The sequence below is a fragment of the Lepisosteus platostomus genome, chromosome 11 (genome assembly GCF_059453375.1).
Source record: "Lepisosteus platostomus isolate fLepPlt1 chromosome 11, fLepPlt1.hap1, whole genome shotgun sequence".
Lineage (NCBI taxonomy): Eukaryota > Metazoa > Chordata > Actinopteri > Semionotiformes > Lepisosteidae > Lepisosteus > Lepisosteus platostomus.
The window spans coordinates 48,445,388-48,467,045 of NC_142621.1; the positions used below are offsets into that span (position 1 = coordinate 48,445,388).

The 21,658-nt window shown below is 52.2% G+C and overlaps 3 protein-coding genes across 9 annotated transcripts; 1 reads left to right on the forward strand and 2 right to left on the reverse strand.

Annotated features, from left to right (window-relative positions):
* Positions 1–170: 170 nt before the first annotated feature.
* On the reverse strand, positions 171–12,008 carry LOC148652937 (coiled-coil domain-containing protein 40-like). 4 transcript variants are annotated; one of them, XM_088600219.1, is made up of 20 exons: positions 9,780–12,008; positions 9,290–9,326; positions 8,728–8,865; positions 8,565–8,634; positions 7,925–8,094; positions 7,742–7,825; positions 7,219–7,438; positions 6,937–7,094; positions 6,649–6,771; positions 6,382–6,503; positions 6,045–6,288; positions 5,592–5,774; positions 4,529–4,774; positions 3,961–4,174; positions 3,337–3,506; positions 2,284–2,375; positions 1,909–2,029; positions 1,594–1,782; positions 1,237–1,395; positions 171–897 (listed from the first exon to the last, which is right to left on the reverse strand). In XM_088600219.1, exons 1-20 carry the CDS (start codon positions 9,794–9,796, stop codon positions 646–648), a joined length of 3,009 nt encoding a protein of 1,002 aa, XP_088456345.1. In that variant the 5' UTR covers positions 9,797–12,008; the 3' UTR covers positions 171–645. The 4 variants fall into 4 exon arrangements, with proteins under 4 accessions (XP_088456345.1, XP_088456346.1, XP_088456347.1 ...); XM_088600220.1 differs by lacking the exon at positions 9,780–12,008 and adding an exon at positions 9,498–9,773; XM_088600221.1 differs by lacking the exons at positions 9,290–9,326; positions 9,780–12,008 and adding an exon at positions 9,498–9,773.
* Positions 12,009–12,155: 147 nt separating this feature from the next.
* anapc11 (APC11 anaphase promoting complex subunit 11 homolog (yeast)) lies at positions 12,156–14,294 on the reverse strand. Of its 4 annotated transcripts, none has more exons than XM_088600226.1 (4): positions 14,165–14,250; positions 13,647–13,702; positions 12,891–13,019; positions 12,156–12,702 (listed from the first exon to the last, which is right to left on the reverse strand). In XM_088600226.1, the coding sequence occupies exons 3-4, from the start codon at positions 13,009–13,011 to the stop codon at positions 12,557–12,559; spliced, it is 267 nt and encodes an 88-aa protein (XP_088456352.1). In that variant the 5' UTR covers positions 13,012–13,019; positions 13,647–13,702; positions 14,165–14,250; the 3' UTR covers positions 12,156–12,556. The 4 variants fall into 4 exon arrangements, with proteins under 4 accessions (XP_088456352.1, XP_088456350.1, XP_088456349.1 ...); XM_088600224.1 differs by having other exon boundaries at positions 12,891–13,039; positions 14,165–14,235; XM_088600223.1 differs by lacking the exon at positions 13,647–13,702 and having other exon boundaries at positions 14,165–14,294.
* A 2,444-nt stretch (positions 14,295–16,738) lies between these two features.
* On the forward strand, positions 16,739–21,136 carry alyref (Aly/REF export factor). The gene is made up of 6 exons (XM_088600227.1): positions 16,739–17,111; positions 18,815–18,955; positions 19,562–19,709; positions 19,821–19,887; positions 19,996–20,188; positions 20,308–21,136. The coding sequence occupies exons 1-6, from the start codon at positions 16,860–16,862 to the stop codon at positions 20,320–20,322; spliced, it is 816 nt and encodes a 271-aa protein (XP_088456353.1). The 5' UTR covers positions 16,739–16,859; the 3' UTR covers positions 20,323–21,136.
* Positions 21,137–21,658: the final 522 nt, after the last annotated feature.

The window sequence follows — 21,658 nt, forward strand, 5'->3', positions numbered from 1 at the left end:
CGCTACTTTCAACGGCACAAACCGGCACCAACGCAGCACTAACGAATGAGGTGGGTTTCATTGTTTGTGCTGCCTGTGGGGGTCGCAACTTCACTGAGCTCCTCAGGAAGTCTCGCAAGCGCCTGTATTCTCTGTCAGGAAAACTAAGGCAGGAAAACACAACAAGTGTCTTGGATATTTATTGAGGCCTTTTATTCATGTAGTGTGCAGAATAATCATAAATTCACAGTTTATTACAATTTACTTGTTTCTGGAGTGATGACATTAATGTACAGCAGAGGCCCTTGTCTCTGATCTCATACATTAGGCACTTCTGATCCACTTCTGCTAATGCTCAGGTGTGTCCAGGTCCTTCAGCGCCCAGCCGGTTAAGGAATTGAGCTCCAGTGGCTGGCCTGAAATCCCGTGATGGAATTCAACTGGAGTGGCAGAGTTTGCCCACTGCTGTCCTAAAGAACTGATTGTCTGACGTTCTTATTCCATCTGAGCCCTCGTCTTTTTAATTGGAAACTGATTTACTTAATTATGTCTTTTGCAATTGTTCGAAAATGGCTGGGGATTTTTCTTCAAAGAGTTCTGCCACGTCCGATCAATAGTCCGGTTAGACGCCCTGGAGTCTGCCGGTACTGAGGGGCCAGAGAGGCCTCAGGCACTGTCCTGGTGGGGCTGCAGCCTGGCGGCCAGGGCCAGCGAGACCCGGCGCAGCGCCCCCTGGTGCTGGGGGTACTCCTGGCAGACGCGGTGCAGGATGGTGCTGATGGTGTGCAGCCGGTCCTCCTGCCTCTGCATCTCGGTGTCCAGCGCTGACCCGCTCCGCGCCACGGCGCTGTACCGGCCCTCGCGCACCGCCTGCAGCTGCTTGGCCCGGCCCTGCAGGCTCACGATCTGGGCCAGGTTCTGGAGGGTCAGAGATAGCACACCGGCGGAGGGTGAGTCTGCGGATCTGGGCAACTACGTCCCCAGACTGACACAGACTGCATGTTTTAATTCAAGTCTTAAGTTAGAGCTCCCAGCTGGGACACAGGGTGGCCTTTATTGCAGTGAGGTGGGGGGGGGGGGTATCTCCACATTTTCCACATCACTAAGGGTCAAATAAAAAAAACTGCAAACCTACTTCTTGCCATTACCTAATAAATTAATGTTATTACCGCATAGTCATTGGAGCAATATTACCTGCAATGATTTAATAAGCCAAGACTAAACTGCTGGAAATGACATGATGGGCAGTGCACTGACCCTGTCCTTCGTGTCCAGCCGGCCCTGCAGGTCAGCGGAGAGGATGTCGCCAGCAGCCTGCAGCTCAGCCAGGTGCTGCTGTTTATCCTCCAGGCTGGCACCCAGGGTTTTCTGTGTGTCCTGCAGCTCGCTGATCACGCTGTCACACTTCTCTGCTTCCTACAAGCACACACAGGCCATCATAGCTTAGAGAACCACACCTTCCAACAGACAACACATCCTCTCATGTGAATATGGTGCCTGTACATATGCGGAATACAGAGGAAGTGACGATACTCCATGGGCAGAGGTTGCAGCGAGTGTGTCAGAGTGCTGGTAAGCCTGTCTGTGCCACTGTGCAGCCCAGGTCTGGCTCACCTTCTGTGCGTCCTGGATCTTCCTGCTCAGGCGCTGCAGCACGCCCTGCAGGTCGCTGCGGGTCAGCTGCTTCCTGTCGGCCCGCGCCTGAGCCTCGCCCCGCGTCACGGTGGTCTCCCGGCGGGACACCGCGGCCTCCATCTCCCGGAGCAGCCTCTCCTGCTGCTTCATCAGCTGCCCGTAGCGCACCTGGCACGACAGCGCCGGTCAGGCGGTCAGGGGGAGCTGGCACACGCGGGGCAGGAGGAGGGGCAGAGGGCACTATGTGAATTCACACAAAGGGGCGGGTTTGGAACTGCGAGGAAGGGGACTGACCTCCATGCGGTGTATTTCGGCCTTCATGGTCCGGATCTCGCCCTGCCCCACCTCTGAGTCCACTGCCTCCCGTGTTTCCCGGGCCAGCTGTGTCTTCTTCTCCCACAGCATGATCTGTCGCCTGGGAGACAGACTGGTTACCGCAGTCATCGCACTCCCCGTCACCTTGCATCATGAAATCATGACGACAACACTGACATATAGCTCAGATACTAGTCTGACTCCAGTGTCACCCTGAGACTGTTAAGCTACTGTAGACCAAGGCACATTCTCAGAGGAATCCACTTTTTTTCAAACACTAGTGCCTGCCATGTCAAAAGTAGACCTAAGTCAGTTTAAAATCGGTTTGATATGGCTGTTTGGGCTTTGACTCACTCTGCCTCCACCAGACTGTTGAGCAGCCTCTCTTTCTCCTCCTGTATTCTTTCCAGCTTCATCTGCATCTGGACTGACTGCCGCTCAGCGTCCTGCAGGACAAACACAGACTTCATCACTCACATCACCTTCCCGTCACTCACAGACTCCTTCCCCACATAATACTCCTCTCTGCTACAGAGGCAGCGGTAATGAGCTGTGTGGGCAGTATCTGTGATAGAGACAGTGGTACTGAGCTGTGTGGGCAGTATCTGTGATAGAGACAGTGGTACTGAGCTGTGTGGGCAGTATCTGTGATAGAGACAGTGGTACTGAGCTGTGTGGGCAGTATCTGTGATAGCTGCAGCAGCACTGAGCTGTGTGGACAGTGCGGTACTGAGCTGTATCAATCAATCAATCAAACAAACTATTTATCAAATGCACAACAATACAGGGTGCAGCAGTAGCTGCTGGCAATGAAATGTCTTTTCTGTGAGTTCACTGGGGGAGGGGGGTAAAAATCTCAAAATTAAAGTTACAAAATAAGATTACATAATAATACATAATAGTGCAATAGAAATTTAATAAAATAAACTCAGACAGAGCTCAATATAAATAGAGCTGCGATGTGTCCAGGGTGTATGCAATACATTATTCCAAGTAGTGCAGTGTGCCGAATACAATGAAAACTGTCCATGTAGCCATTACGGGTGATTTGCTGAAGGAACTGCAGCTTGGCTATTTAGCAGTCTTATTGCCTGTGGACAGTGTGGACAGCATCTGTGATAGAGGCAGTGGTACTGAGCTGTGTGGACAGTACCTGTGATAGAGGCAGTAATACTGAGCTTTATGGACAGTCCGGTACTGAGCTGTGTGGACAGTACCTGTAATAGAGGCAGTGGTACTGAGCTGTGTGGACAGTACCTGTAATAGAGGCAGTGGTACTGAGCTTTGTGGACAGTGCGGTACTGAGCTGTGTGGGCAGTATCTGTGATAGAGGAGCGGTACTGAGCTGTGTGGACAGTATTTGGGATAGGGGTGGGGTATAAATGGCACCACTCAGTCTGACCTGACCTTAAGCTTGTGCAGGAACTCTGTCTCCATGAGGCTGTTCCCCTGCTGCAGCACCTCCTTCATGCTGCTGTTCTGGCTGAGCAGCGTGTTGAGCTTCAGCATGTCGGCTGCCAGGCTCTTCATGTGCCGCTCCAGCTCGCCCTGCTCCTGCCGCTCCTGATGGATCTCACCTGCAAGAGCCACGTTTCAGACATGGGAACAACGGGACATTGCTGTTCACAAGGGTAAAGCTGCATGGATTCTTAAGAGCTTCCCATGATTGTAACATGCATTTACTGGCTGACTGAAGCCTGACTCGTCCCCCCAAGATTTTAGCTTCTCATACCTCTTGATGCTCTACTATGCTTTTCTCGTGAGTTCACTGAGCTGTATGACTTTTTATTACAGTGCAAGGCAAACCTTTGCAAGGACAGACAGGATCTGCAACAGCCACAAAGGTCTTCTGATCTTCAGTCCACCTGAGTTACAACTGGTTTAAACTGACCACTAATTGGCTTGATGAGAGTAGGACACAATGTTCCCCGAGTGTATTCGCAATGACCACTGGAATCTCTCTATATTCAGCGCAGGTGCAGGGCTGCGGTCAGCCTGTCCACGTGTGCGTGAGCCAGGGAGGGGACGTACTCTCTTTGCGCACTTTCCTCTGCTGCAGGATGGTCAGCTGCCTGCGGAAGGTCTGCAGCGCTGTGGCCTGGGCCTGTCGCTCCCGGCTGAGCCTCACCAGCTCCCCCTCCTGGCGCAGCCAGTACTGCTGCAGCTCCGCCGTCTGGCTCCCCACCTCCTCCAGCTGCTTACTGAGCGTGCTCGCCTCGATCTCCAGCGGGCCAAGGTCCTCGTGCTGCTCGTACACACAAGATGCCACTTACTGACAGGGTAGAGTCTGTCACACACAGGACAGGGGCAGCTTTGGCTTGTCAAGCCCCTAGTACATCTCTCTGGGTTTGGATCTCTTTAATCTGACAAGCACCAAACAACAAGCTCTTTAACGGAGCACTAACACAGGCACGCCTAGGAAGTGCATAGAGACATAAATAAAGTCAGGATATTTGTAAAAACGGTTTTGTCAGATTAAAAATTGTAAGCTTGATAATTATCCTAGAAGCTCTTGAAAGAAGAAAGCAAATTTAAAAGAAAACAACAAGAAAAAAACAAGTGAGGAATGAGAGTGAGACGGGGTGTGTGCAGTGCTGACCCCAGTGCTGGCAGTGATCTGCTCGATCCTCTTGTTGTAGAGGTTGATGGTGCTCTGCTTGCGCTCGATGAGGGTGACGCGGCGCGCAATCTCGGCCTCGCTGCGGGACACCAGCTCGTGCTGGCCGGCGGCCTCACGCTCCAGCTCCGCCAGCGTCTGCTCCAGCGCGCGCAGGCGTACCGAGACCTCGCTGCCCTCCAGCGACACCTGGGCGATTTCGTTCTCCAGCCGCGAGAGCTGGGCCTCCTGCAGCACACACACAGAATCATGCACACGGCGGACACAAGAGCGAGGAGACTGCGGACCGTGTGACATTCCTGGACAGCAGACTGTGTCCAAACCAAAGTCCAAGAGCGGGGAAAACAACAGTACATGACAAAGGTTACAAATGAGTTCATGTGGCAGGTAGGAGATTATTGATCCAAGGATCTCTCCCAGCTTTCCTTGATAGAAGCTGCACTATCGGCTTCAACATCACGACTGGGTAGCTTGTTCCACACTCCCCCAGCCTCTGGGTAAGGAATTGCCACTGTCACATGCAGTAGTTTTCACTTGTGGTGGATAGGTAAGGCAAGTCTTGTTTACTTCACCTGTTAGATTATTTAAACTAGAAACAGCAGAAAAAGCACAAATGGCAGAAACCAGACAGTATATGTAATTTATTTAGATTTATAGAGATTAATTTGAAATTTATATTCAGAAAGCTCCCGATAAAGCTCTGCATAACGATACTAATCTGAAAGCTGCAGGAATTCTGAGCTGGAGGAGTTAGTGGAGTGCCCCAGGGGTCTGCACTGGGCCCACAGCAAAGAGCTACACAAGAGTCCAGTATGTCTGCTATGGATATGAGCTGATGGGCACTGAACTTTCAAGAAAAAATTAAGAAAAGGGATTAAAGGGATATAAAGCCAACAGAATTCTTGAATGTACAGCAAAATAAACAATTATATTGCTAATTCAGAATATAGGGAGCACGCAGTTTTACAGTAAGTGCTAGAGATGTACAAGCTTGGAACTGCAGTACCAGCGATTGTGGACACAGGACAGAGAAGCTGTTTCTCACCGTCTCCCTCTTGTTTGCGGCCAGCTTCTCCGCCAGTCGCCGTGAGTATTTGGCCGCTTTGTCGTGCGTCAGCTGCTCCTGCATCTTGGCCATGATCTTTTCTTCCAGCCCCAGCCGAACCGTCGACTCTTTTTCGATCTGCTTCCTGAGCGCGCTCAGCTCGCCCTGCCGCGTCGTGCAGTCCTGGGGAGAAGCAACAGCGCGGCATCAGCCCCCGGTGCCGCTCCCACCTCCACTTGCAGCAGACAACGAGGGCCGACAGGCTCCACTTTCCTGTTTCACCAGCACAGTGGAGGGTAGCTCTCTACCGCTGTGGCACATTATAAAACCTCTTTCCTGCTCTCCTGTACCTCCCACGAATTCTCCTCCTCCATCTACTAAAGACTGAAGACTAAAGACTACAATCGTTGCCTAGCCGACAGGGGTATGTGTCTGTGAGCACTGCAGCCTCACCGCGGTGACCCTGCTCAGCGCCTGCTCCGTCTCCTGCAGGGTGCGGGTGTAGGTGCTGTACTGGGACTTCAGCGCCTCCTGCTGCGCCAGGTTGTGTGAGACCAGCTTGCGCATGGTTGCACCAGCTTGTTGGGCCCTGTTCAGCAGCTCTGTCAGCGCCTCATTCTGCTCCTCCTCGTGTGTGATCGACTTTTTATAGCCATCAATCTCCGTATCCAGGGACTGTACCTGGTGACGGGAGAGCCTGCACAGGGAACAGCACACAGGAGCGTAGTTAAGCCTTACAGCACACTACACTGTGGGGCAGTGCTGCTGAGCAGAGCACAGTGCCATTTACCGCAAAGCCTCTAGCATCGCAGTGTGGGCCTCATCACGGCGCCTCATCCCAATCAGACTGCTGTTCCACTGCTGCAGCAGCTGCTTCCTCTCCACTGCCAGAGAGTCCATCTCCATCTGAGCCTGAGGGAGCAGGGGGGAAGACAGACCGATGAGACTGTGGTTTGAGATGGCGAGAGAATGAGATGAGTGAGTCAAGAGTCGGTGAGAGGAGAAAAGTGAAGACAAGGAGAGTAAGAGACCGAGGAAGGTGTGCTGGGGTACCGACCTCAGAGACTGTCTCCTGGGCTGCCCTGGTCTCCTGGGCTTGGGCGGCAATCTGAACCTCATACAGGGCAATCTGCTCTGTCAGCTGCTGCACACGCTGGGTCAGACGATCCACGAGCAGGTCCTTATGAGGAGAGAGGAATAGAGCATTAGCTGAAATTAAGATTACTCTCCTTTTATTTCCCTACAGGGTAAGACTTCTACTGACTCAGATCTCTGTTAGTACCCACAGGATCCGATCTTGTGAAGTCCATTTGCCTGTGGGGAACGTGGGAAGTAACAGGCCTACCTGCTTCTTCTTCTGCCCCTCTGCTTGCACCTTCTCGACCCGGGCCTTGCGCGTGGCGTGCTTCATGACGGTGATGTCCGAGCGCAAGTCTGCATTCACACCCTGCATGTAGAACAGCCGCAAGGCCAGGTTCTCCACCTCTGTCTGCAGCTGAGCAACTGGGGAACATTGAGGAGAGCAGTGTGTGGCAACGCCATGAGGCTCTCTGCCAGTCTCACGCTCTCCCTTTCGGCTTATATGCCAGGCGGCCATCCTGCACAGACTAAGCACACTCTCACTCACCCTTGGTCCTGTGTTGGTCAGCAGTGCTCTGAATGTTTCTGTACAGGCTGCGCACTCTTTCCAGCTCCTCCTCTGCATAGTGTCTCTCCATCGCGGCCTGGGCGTTGGTCTCATGCCTCTTCTCCAGGGCCATCTGCAGCCGGGCCAGCTCCTGCTGCACGCCGTAGAGCTCCACGCCCAGATTCTCCCTCTGCGTGACCTCGGCTCGCTCCATCGCCAGCTGGGCACGGGGCACACAGAGAGGTCACTGATCCAAAAGCGCACTCCCACCTCTGCATTGTAGCCTGGTCTATGTGATTTTCTGGTGTCTACACAGCATATGCAAAACAGAAACTATATGGGCAAGAAATCCATCTTAAATAAAAATAAATATCCCATGGGGGACATTCCATGTATTTGCTGCACATCGGATTCCATTGTTTGACAAAGCCGGGGGTTCTGCCACAGAAGGCTAAAAGAAATCCTAAGCTGCAGCTGCCACTGTCAGCCCTGTTCTTCTGTTGTCAGGCTGAAGGTCGCTCACCTTCTCCCGGACATCCAGGTAGATTTTCTCCAACTGCCGGGAGAGGTGGGACTTCAGGGCCGACTGAAACCTCTTCATCAGGGGCTGCAGACACAGGCCAACCGGGGATGGAATCAATAAATCAATTCATCAATACAAAATCAATTAATCAGTTGAAAAAAAAATATTAGAAAAGAGACTGACATGCTCTGGGTCCAGCACCACCAGCTCTTCCTCTTCCTCCTCGTCTTCCTCCTCCTCTTCCTCCTCACTACCCCCACTCACAGCCTCCTCACCATCACTGTCTGACAGCGGGACAGACAGACGCAGGACGGAGTCTGGTGCCACTGGCGATATCTTCAACATGCCCTCCCCTGGCAGGGACGACACCATCCACCAGTAACACACAGCAGGAATTCCACAGGCTCTGCAGACAGCTGGGCCCACTCCCCTCTACACCCAGCTGCTGCTGACAGAGCATCAGGTGGCACTCTGTCCTCATGGCTGGAAAACATCCCCCAGCCTCAACCCCAGTGACAGGGCGAGCTCTGCAAAGTTGTGTGTGCTGCTGCCCACAAAACAAGCAATTAAGTCCAAAGCCTCCTCTGTTTTTCAATCCTGCTTATGGTTTTAGCCATGTGATTTCTTCAGAACAGCTGTAATAGCTGTGCTGTCTGCTTTAAACATCTGTAAACGAAGCTCTTTCACATTTCTTACAACCTTTGCCATCCAAAACCCCAGTCTAGATGCTGAATATGAATTAGGACAGTCAAGTGCTGCGCACTCTTCTGGCTGAGCCTTGTGTGTTTGTGTCCCCCTAACAGCTGCTGGGAAACTGTCTCACCATGTCCGGCGTCCATCTCCTCCTGCTCCGTTGGCCCTGTCTGGGACTCCACCCGCTCCTCCACTTCCCCCTGCGCAGGAAACAGAGCCACCATCTCACCGACAAGCCCGCACACACAAACTAACTAACTGGTCCCCCCTGGTCCCACACACCACTGGCCCACCTCATCCGGAGCAAGCACTGTCACCCCAGAGTCATCCGCCGTCTGCTCTGGGGTGCCGAGGGGCGCAGGCTCTTCTTCAGCCAGTGTCGAGAGGCCCTTGCCCTCCCTCTCTCCCTCATCCTTGCTGTCCATCTGTGGCTGCAGGGCGAGAGAGAGGAGCTGATTGCCCAGCCAGGGCCAGAACACACAGTGCACAACAGACCAGCACGCTCTAGTATGGGCTCAGAGGGTGAGGTGCTGCAAGCAGTTCTGTCACCCATACTGTGAGCATGACAAACTCTCTGTGGACAATAGCAGAGATCTTAACCCTGCAGACAAAGACCAGTCCAAAGACAGGCCAGTAAATCTGTCCCTGAGTTGGGTTCGGTCTGCTTTCTGCTCCGCTCGCAATGTCTTCCCTGCCAAAGACACCTTTATCTGGCTCTCAGTGGGAACGCGCTGGTTATAAATTCAGAGAAGGAGAGGCGATGAAGCTCATCTGTTAGCCTACAAACACGGCAAACACAGAGGTTTCCTGACTCTGATTTACTGTATAAAGTCTTCCGAGAGCTTGAGGTCTCACCTGCTCCTGCGCATAAAGCAGCTCTTCTGAGTCAGTGCTGAACGACACCCCCCACAGACAGAGAACAACAAAATAACAATTATTGAAAAAAGTGCAATCCAAGCATGGTTTTAAATTTACTCACGAAACCACTCCATTCACACAGAATTTTACAATTAAATGCAATTAATATTGTAAATTAACCATTCAATTAATTACAACCTATTACCTGTTTTTTAAAAGGTTTTCGAAAAGTCCTTAATGTCTGAATAATTTCGGTGGCCTATTTGAGCTAATATTAGTTTAGTGTAGTTTGTTAAATCAATTAGATCCACAGTCAGTTAGCTCTACAACTCAAGCAATAAACTCTGATCGCCGAAGAAATTAAACATGTGCAATATAACGTCTTCAATACAGACGAAAATACACGATTTCGTTTGTCTGTCACGAAACGTTTTTGTAGAAATTCAATTTTAAATAAGAAGAAAGAGACCATCCGCTGCGGTACAACCTGTGTTTATCTGACATCCTCGCGTTGCTAGGAGACAACACAAACTTCCGGCCGCCGCGCGGCTGTGACGCATGCGCCGCGCTGCAGGCGGCTCCAGAGACTGGGCGCGTGAAGAGGGTATTTTTACTTTTTTCTCCGTAATAGTTTCTCACGGTCTGCAGTTTGTGCTACACATCCGATTTTAATAATTATAGTCCATCAGAAACTCTGAGTCATAAAAGTTCCTCGCAGTTGCATAAAGGCTTTCGCCCCCCAAGCACTTTATTTTTAAAAAAATACATTTTAACAAAAAGTTAAGTTAGTTACAATATCCATTGAGAATATTGTGTACAGTTTCGTTGGCGCGGTGGTGAGCCCTGCTGCCTCACAGCGCTGGGGCCTGGTGTGCTGTCTGCGTGGAGTTTGTATGTTCCTGTCGGTTTACTCAAAAGCCTAATGAAGATTAGTTATCCTGTGAGAAAACCGGTCCTGGTGTCTGTGTGCTCAGCGATGGACTGGCATCCTGCCCAGGCTGTATCCTGCCTTGCCCCCCTTGCATGCTGGGATAGACTCCAGCTCCCCCGTGACCCAGACCGGGAGGAAGCAGTTAGCAAAAGAGTAAACGACTTTATTGCCATATGCACATGTATACTGGAACTGTTGGAACACCGATGTCTCAGGACAGGCACAGTACAGCAGACACAGTTTGGACACTACAGCACAGTACAGGGAGTACAGGGACAGATAGATAAAGATGGACAGGTCTGGGCACGAAGTTATAAGAAGATCTTGCTGCTGTGGAATCAGTCTGGATTCCGTCCAGAAAGGGGAGCATTCAGATAGATTCTGGGGCTTAAGGTACTATCCTCCACTGAGAGGTTGAAGGCACTGAAACCCCCAGAGGCGCTGAAGAAGTCGCCCTGCAGCCTCCTGCAGTGGGTTAATAGCAGTGAGGGACTGGAAATTTATTCATACATCAATGAAGTCATATCAGGTTGCTTTTATAAAATCATAAATGCAGTAGCAGAAGTAAAAATAGGTTGTTTTTTCAGATGTTTGTCTTGTTTTCTCTGCACATATGTGAAATTAAAATCAGGTGTCAGTTTGTCTTGTTACAGTAGTTGTCTGTAAGCCGAGTTTGAAAGGAAAAGAGCCTGTCCTTTATGACCACAAGGAAACGAAGACCTATCAAAGGTTGACTTGAGGTCAATCAATTTCTGTTCTCCTGTGGTCCGAGAGATGAAAAGGCTTTTTTTAGACTTCAAATTAAACCCTTTCTCTTAAATAACTTTTCCCCTTGAGTTATTTCTGCTCCTCCAGAGGAACCTTTCCTTTACCCAAGACTTCAACGATGCAACACGGACCAGAGGAGGCAAGTGGAAAACATGTGGAAGAGCATTTGAAAAGGTGAGAGTGGATCAAGATACCCAGCCGTGCTGTTGAGGCTGTTACTCGTCTATTTCATGAAATGACTGGATCAGATCCCAGGATCAATTAACTACTAAACAGGCTTAGCAGGGACGAGCGGGGGCCTGGTGGGCCGCATCTCATCCATATCCTTTCTTCCTCTGTTATCTGAACTTGGTGCTGCACGAAGTCCGAGTCTGTACATCAGGTCTCATGTGCATGCCGAGTGATTGTATCATATCACATCATCGAAACATATTGCAAAATATACAAGTGTTGTTTTTTTTTAATTGGCTCCATCACTCTGCTCTCCTCCCCACTGAGAGCTGGTGTGTGGTGAGCGTTCTGGCGCACTATGGCTGCCATCGCATCATCCAGGTGGGGCTGCACACTGGTGGTGGTGGTGGAGGGGAGTCCCCATTACCTGTAAAGCGCTTTGAGTGGAGTGTCCAGAAAAGCGATGTATAAGTGTAAGCAATTATTATTATTATCATCATCGTTCTGGCCTGTTGAGCTGCGAAGTCAGTCTGCGTCTGCAGCTGTTTGAGTTTTTGAAGGGGTTCTTTGTTTGAGATCCCTGGTCTCCCCTGGTGCGTCACTGTCCAGCCTGCTCTGGCTCTGAAACAGAAGGTCCAGTCGTGCGCAGGAGCTGGCCCGTACAGGATGTTCCAGGGTCTCTGTCCTTTCCGCGAGGCCCGTGTGTGATGTAGCCCCCCAAGCTGACATACTCTCACCCCATGGCTTTTCCCTCCAGCTCCTTGTCTCGCCTCTCCCTGTTGCTGAGGGGAAGGGGACTCCTTGTGTTCCACCGCCTGCTTTTCCTGATGAACAGCAGCAGCCAAAGGAGATACTGCGACCCTCAGTCCACTCCTGTCAGTGATAAACCTGATCACACACCTGCACACAGACACCCCTCCTCCTGCGGGGTCACGGGGTCAGGAGCGGAGCAGCATGTGCAGAGCGAGGAGGGACCACACCCAGCACACACACTGATCTCACTGCACTGTTTATTGTAATGCTGCAGAGCCTGCCGCCCAGGGCTCAACAGATGTTCCAGGAGAGCAGGCGACGAATAAAAAAATACACAATGCTAAACATTAAAAAAAAAACATATCACAAAATATACAAGTGTTTTTTTTCCCCCTCAGTGAAACCAGGACATTGCCTGGGACCAGTCACAGTGGAGTCTCCCTCTCTGCCCTCTGCTGCAGGACGCCTCTGGCTGAACTGCCCCACCCTCCTGCACAGAGGTCAGCAACACGGGGAGGCTTTCTTCCAGGTCTGGGCCTTCTTGGCAGGCGGTAAACTACACAGTTAACAGTCACTCGAGCAAGCAAAGAGCACGCCGGGCAGACGTCCTGTCGCGGCCGGGACCGCCCGGCAGCCCCTCCTCACTCCTTGAACTTCCACTCCTGGCGGCACATGGGGCACTGCTGCTGCACCTGCTGGGAGTTCAGCCACTTGAGGATGCAGTGCATGTGGAAGCAGTGGGAGCACTGGCCCCACACCAGAGGGCAGTCGTCTCCGGGCACCTTGCCTGGGAACAGACGGAGACGGTCGTGAGCAGAGCGCCCCCTGCTGCTCAGGCTCAAGCACACTTCCCTGCGCTTGACGCGAACGCGGGACGTGGGCCCACAATCCACTGCTCCACAGTCCTGGCCATCCCCCTCCCCTTACAGAGCCTTGAATTCGCACACACCCCCCCTCCCCGCCGGCCGGACTCACAGTCAGGGCAGCAGCCGTTGAAGGACATCCTGCAGATGCCACAGTTCTCGTCATTGGCGACCCACAGCCAGGAGGCGACGCCATTCCACTGCTTTATCTTCACCTTCAGCCCCCGCTCCATGGTGCTCTCTGCAGGACACAAGGCACCACTACAGCTGGGTGGGCACTACAGCTCAACAGCTGTCCTGCTGCAGAAGCAGATGGCTCCACAGGCAGCTGCACTGTGCAGGTTAGCTGGGCTGCTCTGCTCCCTCACACAGCAGAGCTTTAAAGAGCTGCACTGCTACAAACTGCACTGCCCATGAACCAGAAAGGCAAGATCACATTAATTTTGTGCCAATCTATCCCTGGAAGATCCAGAGACGAGAGCCTGCAGCTCCTAACACCTGTAGTGGATCTGCAGGCTGTGCAGTGAAAGTCTCCGGTTTCCCTGCTGCTTCAGTGCAGGTGGGGCAGCCGACTGTAAAGCTCCATCCACAGGTCTCGCTTGTGAGCTCAAATCTCAGCACATGCTAACGACTAGCACCTCACCAGAAGGATAGGAACGACGCTGTGACAAAGGCTAAACAGCACAAAATAAAGCTTACCCAGTTAATCTAATTAGACAGCACGTACTGTAGCTAGGATATATGTGACCTGGCACAGGAAGGGATTTTAAAGCTGAGTTTACAATGAAAGACTTTAAAGCATTTCCTCTGCAGCCTACGCCTGTAGAAAGTATATTAAATTCAGCATCGGCTTGTGAACGGGACATACTGTGAATACGCCTCACTCTTCACCCCTTCATCAGAAACCGCGGCGTTAACTCTGCCCTGCGGACACAATAACGAAACACTAACATTAATGACTAATTAACAGACGTTACTCTAAACGTCTGACCGATGTTGTTGTCACGTGTCTCAAGAAATGGCCGTTTGGCTTCTGTCAAAGTGAGATCGAGCTCAGTTGCAGAAACTGCCCGGAGAACCGAAGCGGGACCTGGCTCCGGCCCTGAGCTCCTTTCCGACCCCCGGGGCGACGGAGCCCCTCAGCCCGCTCTCCTAGTGCAGAAGCGCCCGTCCACTGCCGTCCCTGCGAGCGGATGAACTGGTCGGGGCGTCACATTATTATTTAGACCGCTCCGTCTGCTACACAGTGTATCTTAACTGTCCAATAACACAAGAAACTTCACTGTTCAGACTTGACTATGTTACGCACATCATCTCAGGCAAAAGCGTCCGCTAGGCAGCTATATCAAATGAGAGAATAGTTAAAAACTGAACACCGCACAGTACCTGCACGACTCCCGTAACCCCTCTCAATTGATCAGGCCTGAACAGACCGCAACTCTTTCCGTTGATCCTCAACTCTGCGATCGTCTAACGCGACTTTGACCACATTTAAAAAGCTTGTCGTCGGAATACCGCCGCCTGGCGGCCTGGCGTGACGTTTACAGTGAAACACGAGACAGCGGCAGGAGTGGAAGCTAATTTGAAGTCCAATTGGAAGTAAAACAGAGACCAGCAGCCACTGCTAGTAGAGTAGTAGTAGTGGAGGAGTTTATATTCGTGGTGGTCATTCAGGACATACACAGTACAACAGACAACACCACCTACCTAGATGTACACCTACCACACAATGTAGGCAGTACATCACAAACATAATAAATAATAACAACAGGAACAATAAATATGTTATGGAGAACAATAAATATGTAGTAGTGGAAAAAAACATGGTAGACCATGCAGAAAGTGCAGATAAGTGCATTGAGTCTGAGGCCCTGCAGTGAGCTGCTGTTGAGGATGCACACTGCAGTGGGATAGAAGCTGTTCCTGAGTCTAGTGGTCCTTGCTTCAGCAGCACCGCTGGCCAGAGCGCAGGGGCCGGGATGGGTGGGATCCTGGATGAGGGATTGGGCTTCACTGTGACAGCAGACGGTGTGAATCCCACCGATTGATGGTCAGTCACATCCTGTGATACCCTGTGCCGTTGCCACAAGCCTCTGTAGTGGGTCTCTGTGATGCGCAGACTTCTCCCACCTCCTCTTCTTTCCCGAAGGGATGGTGGGAGTGTGGAACAAGCTGATGCCCTGGTTTCTTAAAAAAAAACAAACTGGATCAATTAACTACCAGACGCACTAGATGGGCTCCTCCACAGCTCCTCCACAGCTTGTTACTGTTCTTACAGTCTAACTGGCCTTTGTGCCCTTTTGTAGCGACATACACACAACACATCACAACACAGGACGCCACATCACCACACACAACACACACACAATACATCACAACACACACAACACACCGCATCACCACACATCACAACACAGGAACACACATCACAACACAGGACACCACATCACCACACACACAACACACACAATACAAGACACCGTATCACCACACATCACAACACAGGACACCACATCACCACACACACAACACACACAATACAAGACACCGTATCACCACACATCACAACACAGGACAACACAGGACAACACACACAACACAGAGCAACACTCGACAACATATCACAACACAGGACAACACATCACCACACATCATAACACATCTCAACACAGGACAACACATCGCCACACATCACAACACATCACAACACAGGTCAACAGGCGAACAAGACACAAAGAGAAGATACAGCTCTTGGGATCACACCACAGAGCACAGATTACAAAACAAATCCTTATCATGTGAAACAGCGACATGTATGAAATACTGAGCTTTTGTTGGACATTTGAAAAGAGATAGAATTGAGTAAATATAACAACTTATTTTAAAGAGTCCTAATTGATGTTTTTGAGTAAACATAAGTCCGTTATGATGCCCGTGCTCAAAGTGAGGACGAAGCAGGCTGAGTTTTCCACTGTGGAGTCTCAATATTGTATTTTCTGAACTGCGGAGGAATGTGGCAGGCAGCAGCAGGAGTGTGCTGTGTGCCCCAGCAGAGTGATCTGCAGCTTGTTGCTCTCCGGACTAGAGAGCATTCTGCCTAGAGCAGATACTGATGGGCGCCAGGGGGACCGAGACGCTCTGACGAAATATTCCACATCTCCTAAGCATGAATAGGGTCAAACGCCTCTCAGTCACTTAATTGTGTCAATGTACTGAGTTTGATGGCTGTGTTTGGAGTAATTGTCATGTCTGTGTTCTTTTAACTTCATTTGCTGCTTGCGGATTATTCCAGTGTACCTTATTATTGTATCCTCCACTGCAGCAGTCCTGTCTCTGTCAGCCTCCCTCACTCTCAGCCCTCTCTCGCACTAATAATAATAATAATAATTAATAATATAGTGCTTTTCTGGACACTCCACTCAAAGCACTTAAGAGGTAATGGGGATCCCCTCCCCCACCACCAGTGTGCAGCCCCACCTGGATGATGCGACGGCAGCCATAGTGCTCCAGAACGCTCCCCACACACCAGCTCTCAGTGGGGAGGAGAACAGTGTAATGAGGCGAATTCACAGATGGGGATTATTAGGGGGCTATGATTGGTAAGGGCCAATGGGAAATTTGGCCAGGACGCCGGGGTTACACCCTTACTCTTTTCAAGAAATGCCCTTGGATTTTTAATGACCACAGAGAGTCAGGACCTCGGTTTTACATCTCGTCCAAAGTATGTGTTGTATTGCATTGCAACCACCTGTGAACACTGCTAATATTGTCTTGTTTTTTTTAAATATGTCCGTTATGGACTGGAGCGCTGCCGGTCTCTAACAGGGAATACAGCACATACAGTACAGACTCCGAAAACTACAGCTCCCAGCAGGCTAAGCCATTCCACTGAGTGCGCAGGCGTCAACCCCGCCCTGCATGACGTCTGTGTCCGAGGCCAGCCGCAGCGTCTTAAAAGGCGGCCATTGTGTTTTCTCCTCACCACTTCGTGCTCGGGTATCAGCGGGGGCGAGTTGCAGAGTAGGGATAGTGCGTGCGAGTTCGTTTGTCTCTATTGATAGGCTTAGTTCGGCGACTCGAAATGGTCGATAAGATGGATATGTCCTTGGACGACATCATCAAACAGAACCGGCAGCAGCGGGGCGGTGGCGGGGCCCGCGGCGGCAGGGGAGGCCGGGGCCGGGGTGCGCCCGGCGGGGGCCGAGGCGCCGGGGCCGGCCGGCTCGGTGGCGGAGGCGGCGGCGGCGGCTTTGGGGGTCGCGGCGGAGCAGGCCCCGTGCGGAGCCGACAGAGCCTGAGCAGAGGCAGAAGCAGACCCACGCCGTACAGCAGGGTAGGAGAAAAGAAAGAGATGGGGAGAGAGAAAGAGGAAAAATGGAAAAGCGTGGCGCCCGAAAATGCCCGGGTCTGCGGAGCTTGTGCGTTTAATATCCTAACGTGCTAATAGAGCTGTTACTCACTGGAGTGTCTCTGGAGAAACAAAAATGGCTATATTTATTGCTAGATGTCCAATTTACCCGATTCACTTTCCTTTTTAAGGAAGAAAATAATTAAAATGCCTAATGTTTTCCTTTCTCCCCCAACCTCTTTAACCTTTCGTGTTTAACCTAGTTGAAAAGCGGGCGTTATCAGGAGACATGTTTGGTTTTTTTTTTTCGGGCTGCTGTGCCGCCCGGGAGCGGAGAGCTCAAGTCTAAATTTGTTCGAGTGTCTAGAAAGAGCAAAACGCCATTTTTAACGGCCACGAAGACGCGGTGCAGCCGCCGGCGAGGACGGGAGGCCGGCGGCGGCGGAGGAGGGAGCGGAGCGCTGCGGAATGAATGAGCCGGCTTTGTGTGCGCCCGGCCGGGCTGTCCGGCCAGGAGGCGGCCCCCCGGAGCTCCGGGCTCCAGCCCCCCGCCGAGCAGCGCTGGCAGAGGCGGGGGAGGCTGTGGAAGGACACTGATCGGCCGGAGTTAGCCGCCGACTACACTGCGGTGGCCGTGCACCCGCAAGGGGGTCTCCGCTTAGCTGATCAAGACAAAATGGCGCAGCTACAAAATGGACGCTCTCTGCAGGCAGGGCTCCGAGGCCTCGGACCGCAGCTGCAGCTGCCCTGCGGCGACTCTTCCACACGGGGACTCTGTTCCACTAGAGAGCCGCCTTTCTGCAGAAACACGATCGCGGGGGATCCACGGACTTGATCCTGCGGCGGGGCGGCGGACTCTCCGGGCCTCAGGACCGCAGGCGGAGGACAGGCTCGGCGAGGGGGGTGGAGAGGCGCCGCTGCACGGATTGGCCCCCTTTTCAACACCTGCGGCTGGAGTCTGAGGGACCCTCGGCCGGGGCGGCGGCGGGCTGGGACCTGCCCCCGGCGGGCGGGTTACCGGGACACTCGGTTTCAGAGGCGGGAGGTCGGATTGGCAAGGGGGCAGTGAAGGGGTAGGACCCGGCGCTGAGCCGACGGCGAGCACCTCCGGTGTGCTGGTGCCTTTTCCGGCCTTGTTCCCTTTTAAAGCTGTGATCAGTGCGCACCTGCACTGTAACCTTCCCGTTTCTCCAGGGTAGCGCAGTTTCAGCCATTGCTCCCGAGTCTAGTGTAGCTGCCTCGTTAGGTTTTAAACAGCATTGAATGCATTTCTTGAGCAGAATGTTCATTTTACCCACAAGGCTCTGTTGGGGGGGGGGGGTTATGTGGCTTCTCTTTTGGGGGGTGCACCTAGTGTTTGACCTTTGGGGGGGGGTTCACAGTGATACTTTTATTTGGATCAGCTCCCGGAGGCAAGTTGTCTGCGGCCAGCTGGTGCTCCTGTCTGGTCTTGGGGGGCTTTCCTGGTGGGGCAGGCGGAACCAGCCCGGATTGCTGCCTGACCGGGCTCCCCTCCTGGTGTGGGCCACGGTGGTGCGGCTGGGTTCCTCTGGCTGCTGTTCCTCTCTGGAGCCGGCGTTAGCTGTGGGGTGTCTGCTGGCCTTCCTCTCGGAGAGCGGGGTCCTGGCGGCCTGGCGCAGCGTGCCGACTGGGAAGTCAGCAGGTGCGTTCTGTTTGCTCTCTTGCAGCCCAAGCAGCTCCCGGACAAGTGGCAGCACGACCTGTTCGACAGTGGCTTCGGCGCGGGCGGCGGCGGCGCCGGCGTGGAGACCGGAGGCAAGCTCCTAGTCTCCAACCTGGACTTCGGGGTCTCGGATGCAGATATCCAGGTGAGTGCCGATTCTGCGCGGGGGTGTCCTGGTTTGGACTGCGTGTAGCTCGCGTAGTGGCTGCGTGTGGCTCTGGGATAACTGCAGTTCCTAAACTGGGTCTTGCCTCTCATTCAGGAGAAACACAGCACTGTAGCCCTTTCACTCAACAGCTCCGAGGCAGGGGTGTGCAGTCCTGGTCCTGGAGGGTTTGTTCAGAGCCCCCCAACCTCAAGGGGTCACAGAAGTTACACTGGTCCTATTGTGCCAGTGATTGAACTGTGCTGGGTTCAGAACCTGCAGTTGCTGAGGTGACCCTTTTCCAAGGTGAAGCACATTTCCATGACGGGGGGGTCCAGGCTCTCACCCGCAGGCTTCGGTGTGATTTCCAGAGGCAGGTGTTCCTGTTGCAGTGAGAGTGCTAGCATACAGATTAAGACACCTGCTCCTAGCCTTTTGGTTTGCTTTTGAGAAGCTAGATCGGTGCCTTTTCCTGTGTCTATCATTAGCCTACAGCTGTTGTGCCCATGGGGTAGCAGGGTGGAGTTGAGCCTGCGCGCCTCTCGTGTGGTGGGTGGGTTGGGCTCGTTGGCGAGCGCACAGACCTGATGGTGCCCTGTGTTCCAGGAGCTGTTCGCGGAGTTCGGCACGCTGAAGAAGGCAGCGGTGCATTATGACCGGTCGGGTCGCAGCCTGGGCACGGCGGACGTGCACTTCGAGAGGAAGGCCGATGCGCTCAAGGCCATGAAGCAGTATAATGGCGTTCCACTGGATGGTGAGTCTGTCCCCTGTTGTCCTCATTTTGAAATTAGGATTTTCGCCTGCTTGTCGTTTTTTTTTTTTTTTCCCCGTTTCGTTGAACTCATGGTGACCCTCTCCCTTGCAGGTCGCCCCATGAACATCCAGCTCGTCACGTCTCAGATCGACACACAGAGGAGGCCCCCCATGCAGGGGTAAGTGTGGAGACCAGCGCAGCAGATCCGTAGTGATACTGGGTTCCAGTAGACTGTAGTGGGGGTTTCGGGATGCTGTCAGTAACGGGATGCCTCTCTCCTCTCCAGACTGAACCGAGGCGGCGGGACCCTGAACCGGAGCCGCATCGGGAGCAGCAGCGGCGGGGGCTTCGGGGGACTGCCCCGGCGGGGGGGGCGAGGCGGGGGCAGCAGGGGCCGGGGGAGGGGGGGCAGGAGCAACAGCAAACAGCAGCTATCTGCCGAGGAGCTGGACGCACAGCTGGACGCCTACAACGCCAGGGTGAGTGGGGTGATGGCGGGAGTGTGTAAGGGGTGCCCCGTGTTTCAACACCAGTACCTCAGCTGGTGCATCCCGGACGTGTTCAATGAGAGAAACTAACTGGGCTCTTCTTTTTTCAGATGGACACCAGCTAAAACCTCATCGATGTGCTTCCGACTCGACTGCTTTTCTCACGTCGGGGGAGGGTGGGGGGTTAGTCTGATATACAGGGGAGGTTTCTTCTAGGGTTTTTTTTTTGGAGTAGGTTTTAAAGTCATGTAAAGTCCTTTTTGTTTTTCCCTTTTAAATGCAATGGAAACATGTTTTGTACTGAACTATTTTTTTGGAAAAAACAATGGTTGCCTGCACCTGTAGGGTTAAGGGGGATTGGGGAGGGTGTTGAAGTTGCTGTTGAAGCCCACTTCCCCCTTCTCCTGCCCTGCAGATCATTGTAATAAACCTGCAGAGAATATTAACCAAACTCCCCGAGTCTGCCTGCTTATTTGTGCTGGGAGAGGTGATGGAGAACTTTCCCCCCCACTGAAGTGTTCAGCTCGGGGTGACTGCGTCACACTGGTGTTGGACCTGCTCTCCTGAGGACATGGTGCTGTTAGCCTGCTCCCCCACGATGCACACACTGACCCCGTGGAGGAGGAAGCATCACGCCCTGAACACTGTAAAGACTGGATTTGTAAAGACGGGCTGGTTTAGGTCTAGATCATATTGAGTCATGCTGTTTTTTTTTTACCACCTGTCCTGTCCATCCTAGTGTTCACGTCTCAATGTTCATGTTTGAAAGTTGTAGAACACATTCAATTGTCACTGAACACATTGGCCTCCCATTTTTTGGGCTTGGGCTGGCTCAGGGCTGTTAAAGGTTATCTGTAACTATTTTTAGGTTAATAAGGCTTGTGCATCCTGTAGGCTTTGTGAATCAATGGCTCTGGAATATTAAAAGTTTTTTTTTAACCAAGTGGTGTGAGTGGATATGTAAATGTGCTGGTGCAACATGTCATGTTAATCCTTAAAGGTAGAGTAGTTTCAGTACCTGCTGTGACTCTTGGTATTCACATTGTGTAAGAATGTAACCTTGTATGTCCAAACCAGAGTGGAACGTTCTCAGGCTGAGCAATTGGCCCTTATTTAAAAGCACGGTAATTACATCCAGGTGGGGCTGCACAGTGGTGGAGGGGAGTCCCCATTACCTGTAAAGCGCTTTGGGTGGAGTGTCCAGAAAAGCGCTATATAAGTGTAAGCTATTATTATTACTCTGCATCTGTGCTTTTAATGGCAGCTGGTTAGGATTTCAGGGTTTTGTAGGCAACTCTGGGGGGGTGCCTGCTACAGCCTCTGTAAATGGAGCCTGAGGGAGGTGTGACAAAATGGACTAGATTTTCAGTTTGGTGACTGTGGTTACAATAGTTTTTTTTCTTTAGTTCTACATCCAGCTCTATTTCTTGGATATTGTAAACCTGATGAATGGTTTTCAGT

Excerpts from the sequence above, each read along its gene's own strand:
- alyref (XM_088600227.1), top strand. The coding sequence starts at position 16,860 with ATGGTCGATAAGATGGATATGTCCTTGGACGACATCATCAAACAGAAC. Across the intron at positions 18,956-19,561 it reads TCTCGGATGCAGATATCCAG|GAGCTGTTCGCGGAGTTCGG; the intron begins GTGAGTGCCGAT and ends CCTGTGTTCCAG. Across the intron at positions 19,888-19,995 it reads AGGAGGCCCCCCATGCAGGG|ACTGAACCGAGGCGGCGGGA; the intron begins GTAAGTGTGGAG and ends TCTCCTCTCCAG.
- LOC148652937 (XM_088600219.1), bottom strand. Across the intron at positions 6,289-6,381 it reads GCGATGCTAGAGGCTTTGCG|GCTCTCCCGTCACCAGGTAC; the intron begins GTAAATGGCACT and ends TTCCCTGTGCAG. Across the intron at positions 5,775-6,044 it reads CGCTGAGCAGGGTCACCGCG|GACTGCACGACGCGGCAGGG; the intron begins GTGAGGCTGCAG and ends GCTTCTCCCCAG.
- anapc11 (XM_088600223.1), bottom strand. The coding sequence starts at position 13,011 with ATGGAGCGGGGGCTGAAGGTGAAGATAAAGCAGTGGAATGGCGTCGCC. Across the intron at positions 12,703-12,890 it reads CAACGGCTGCTGCCCTGACT|GCAAGGTGCCCGGAGACGAC; the intron begins GTGAGTCCGGCC and ends GTCTGTTCCCAG.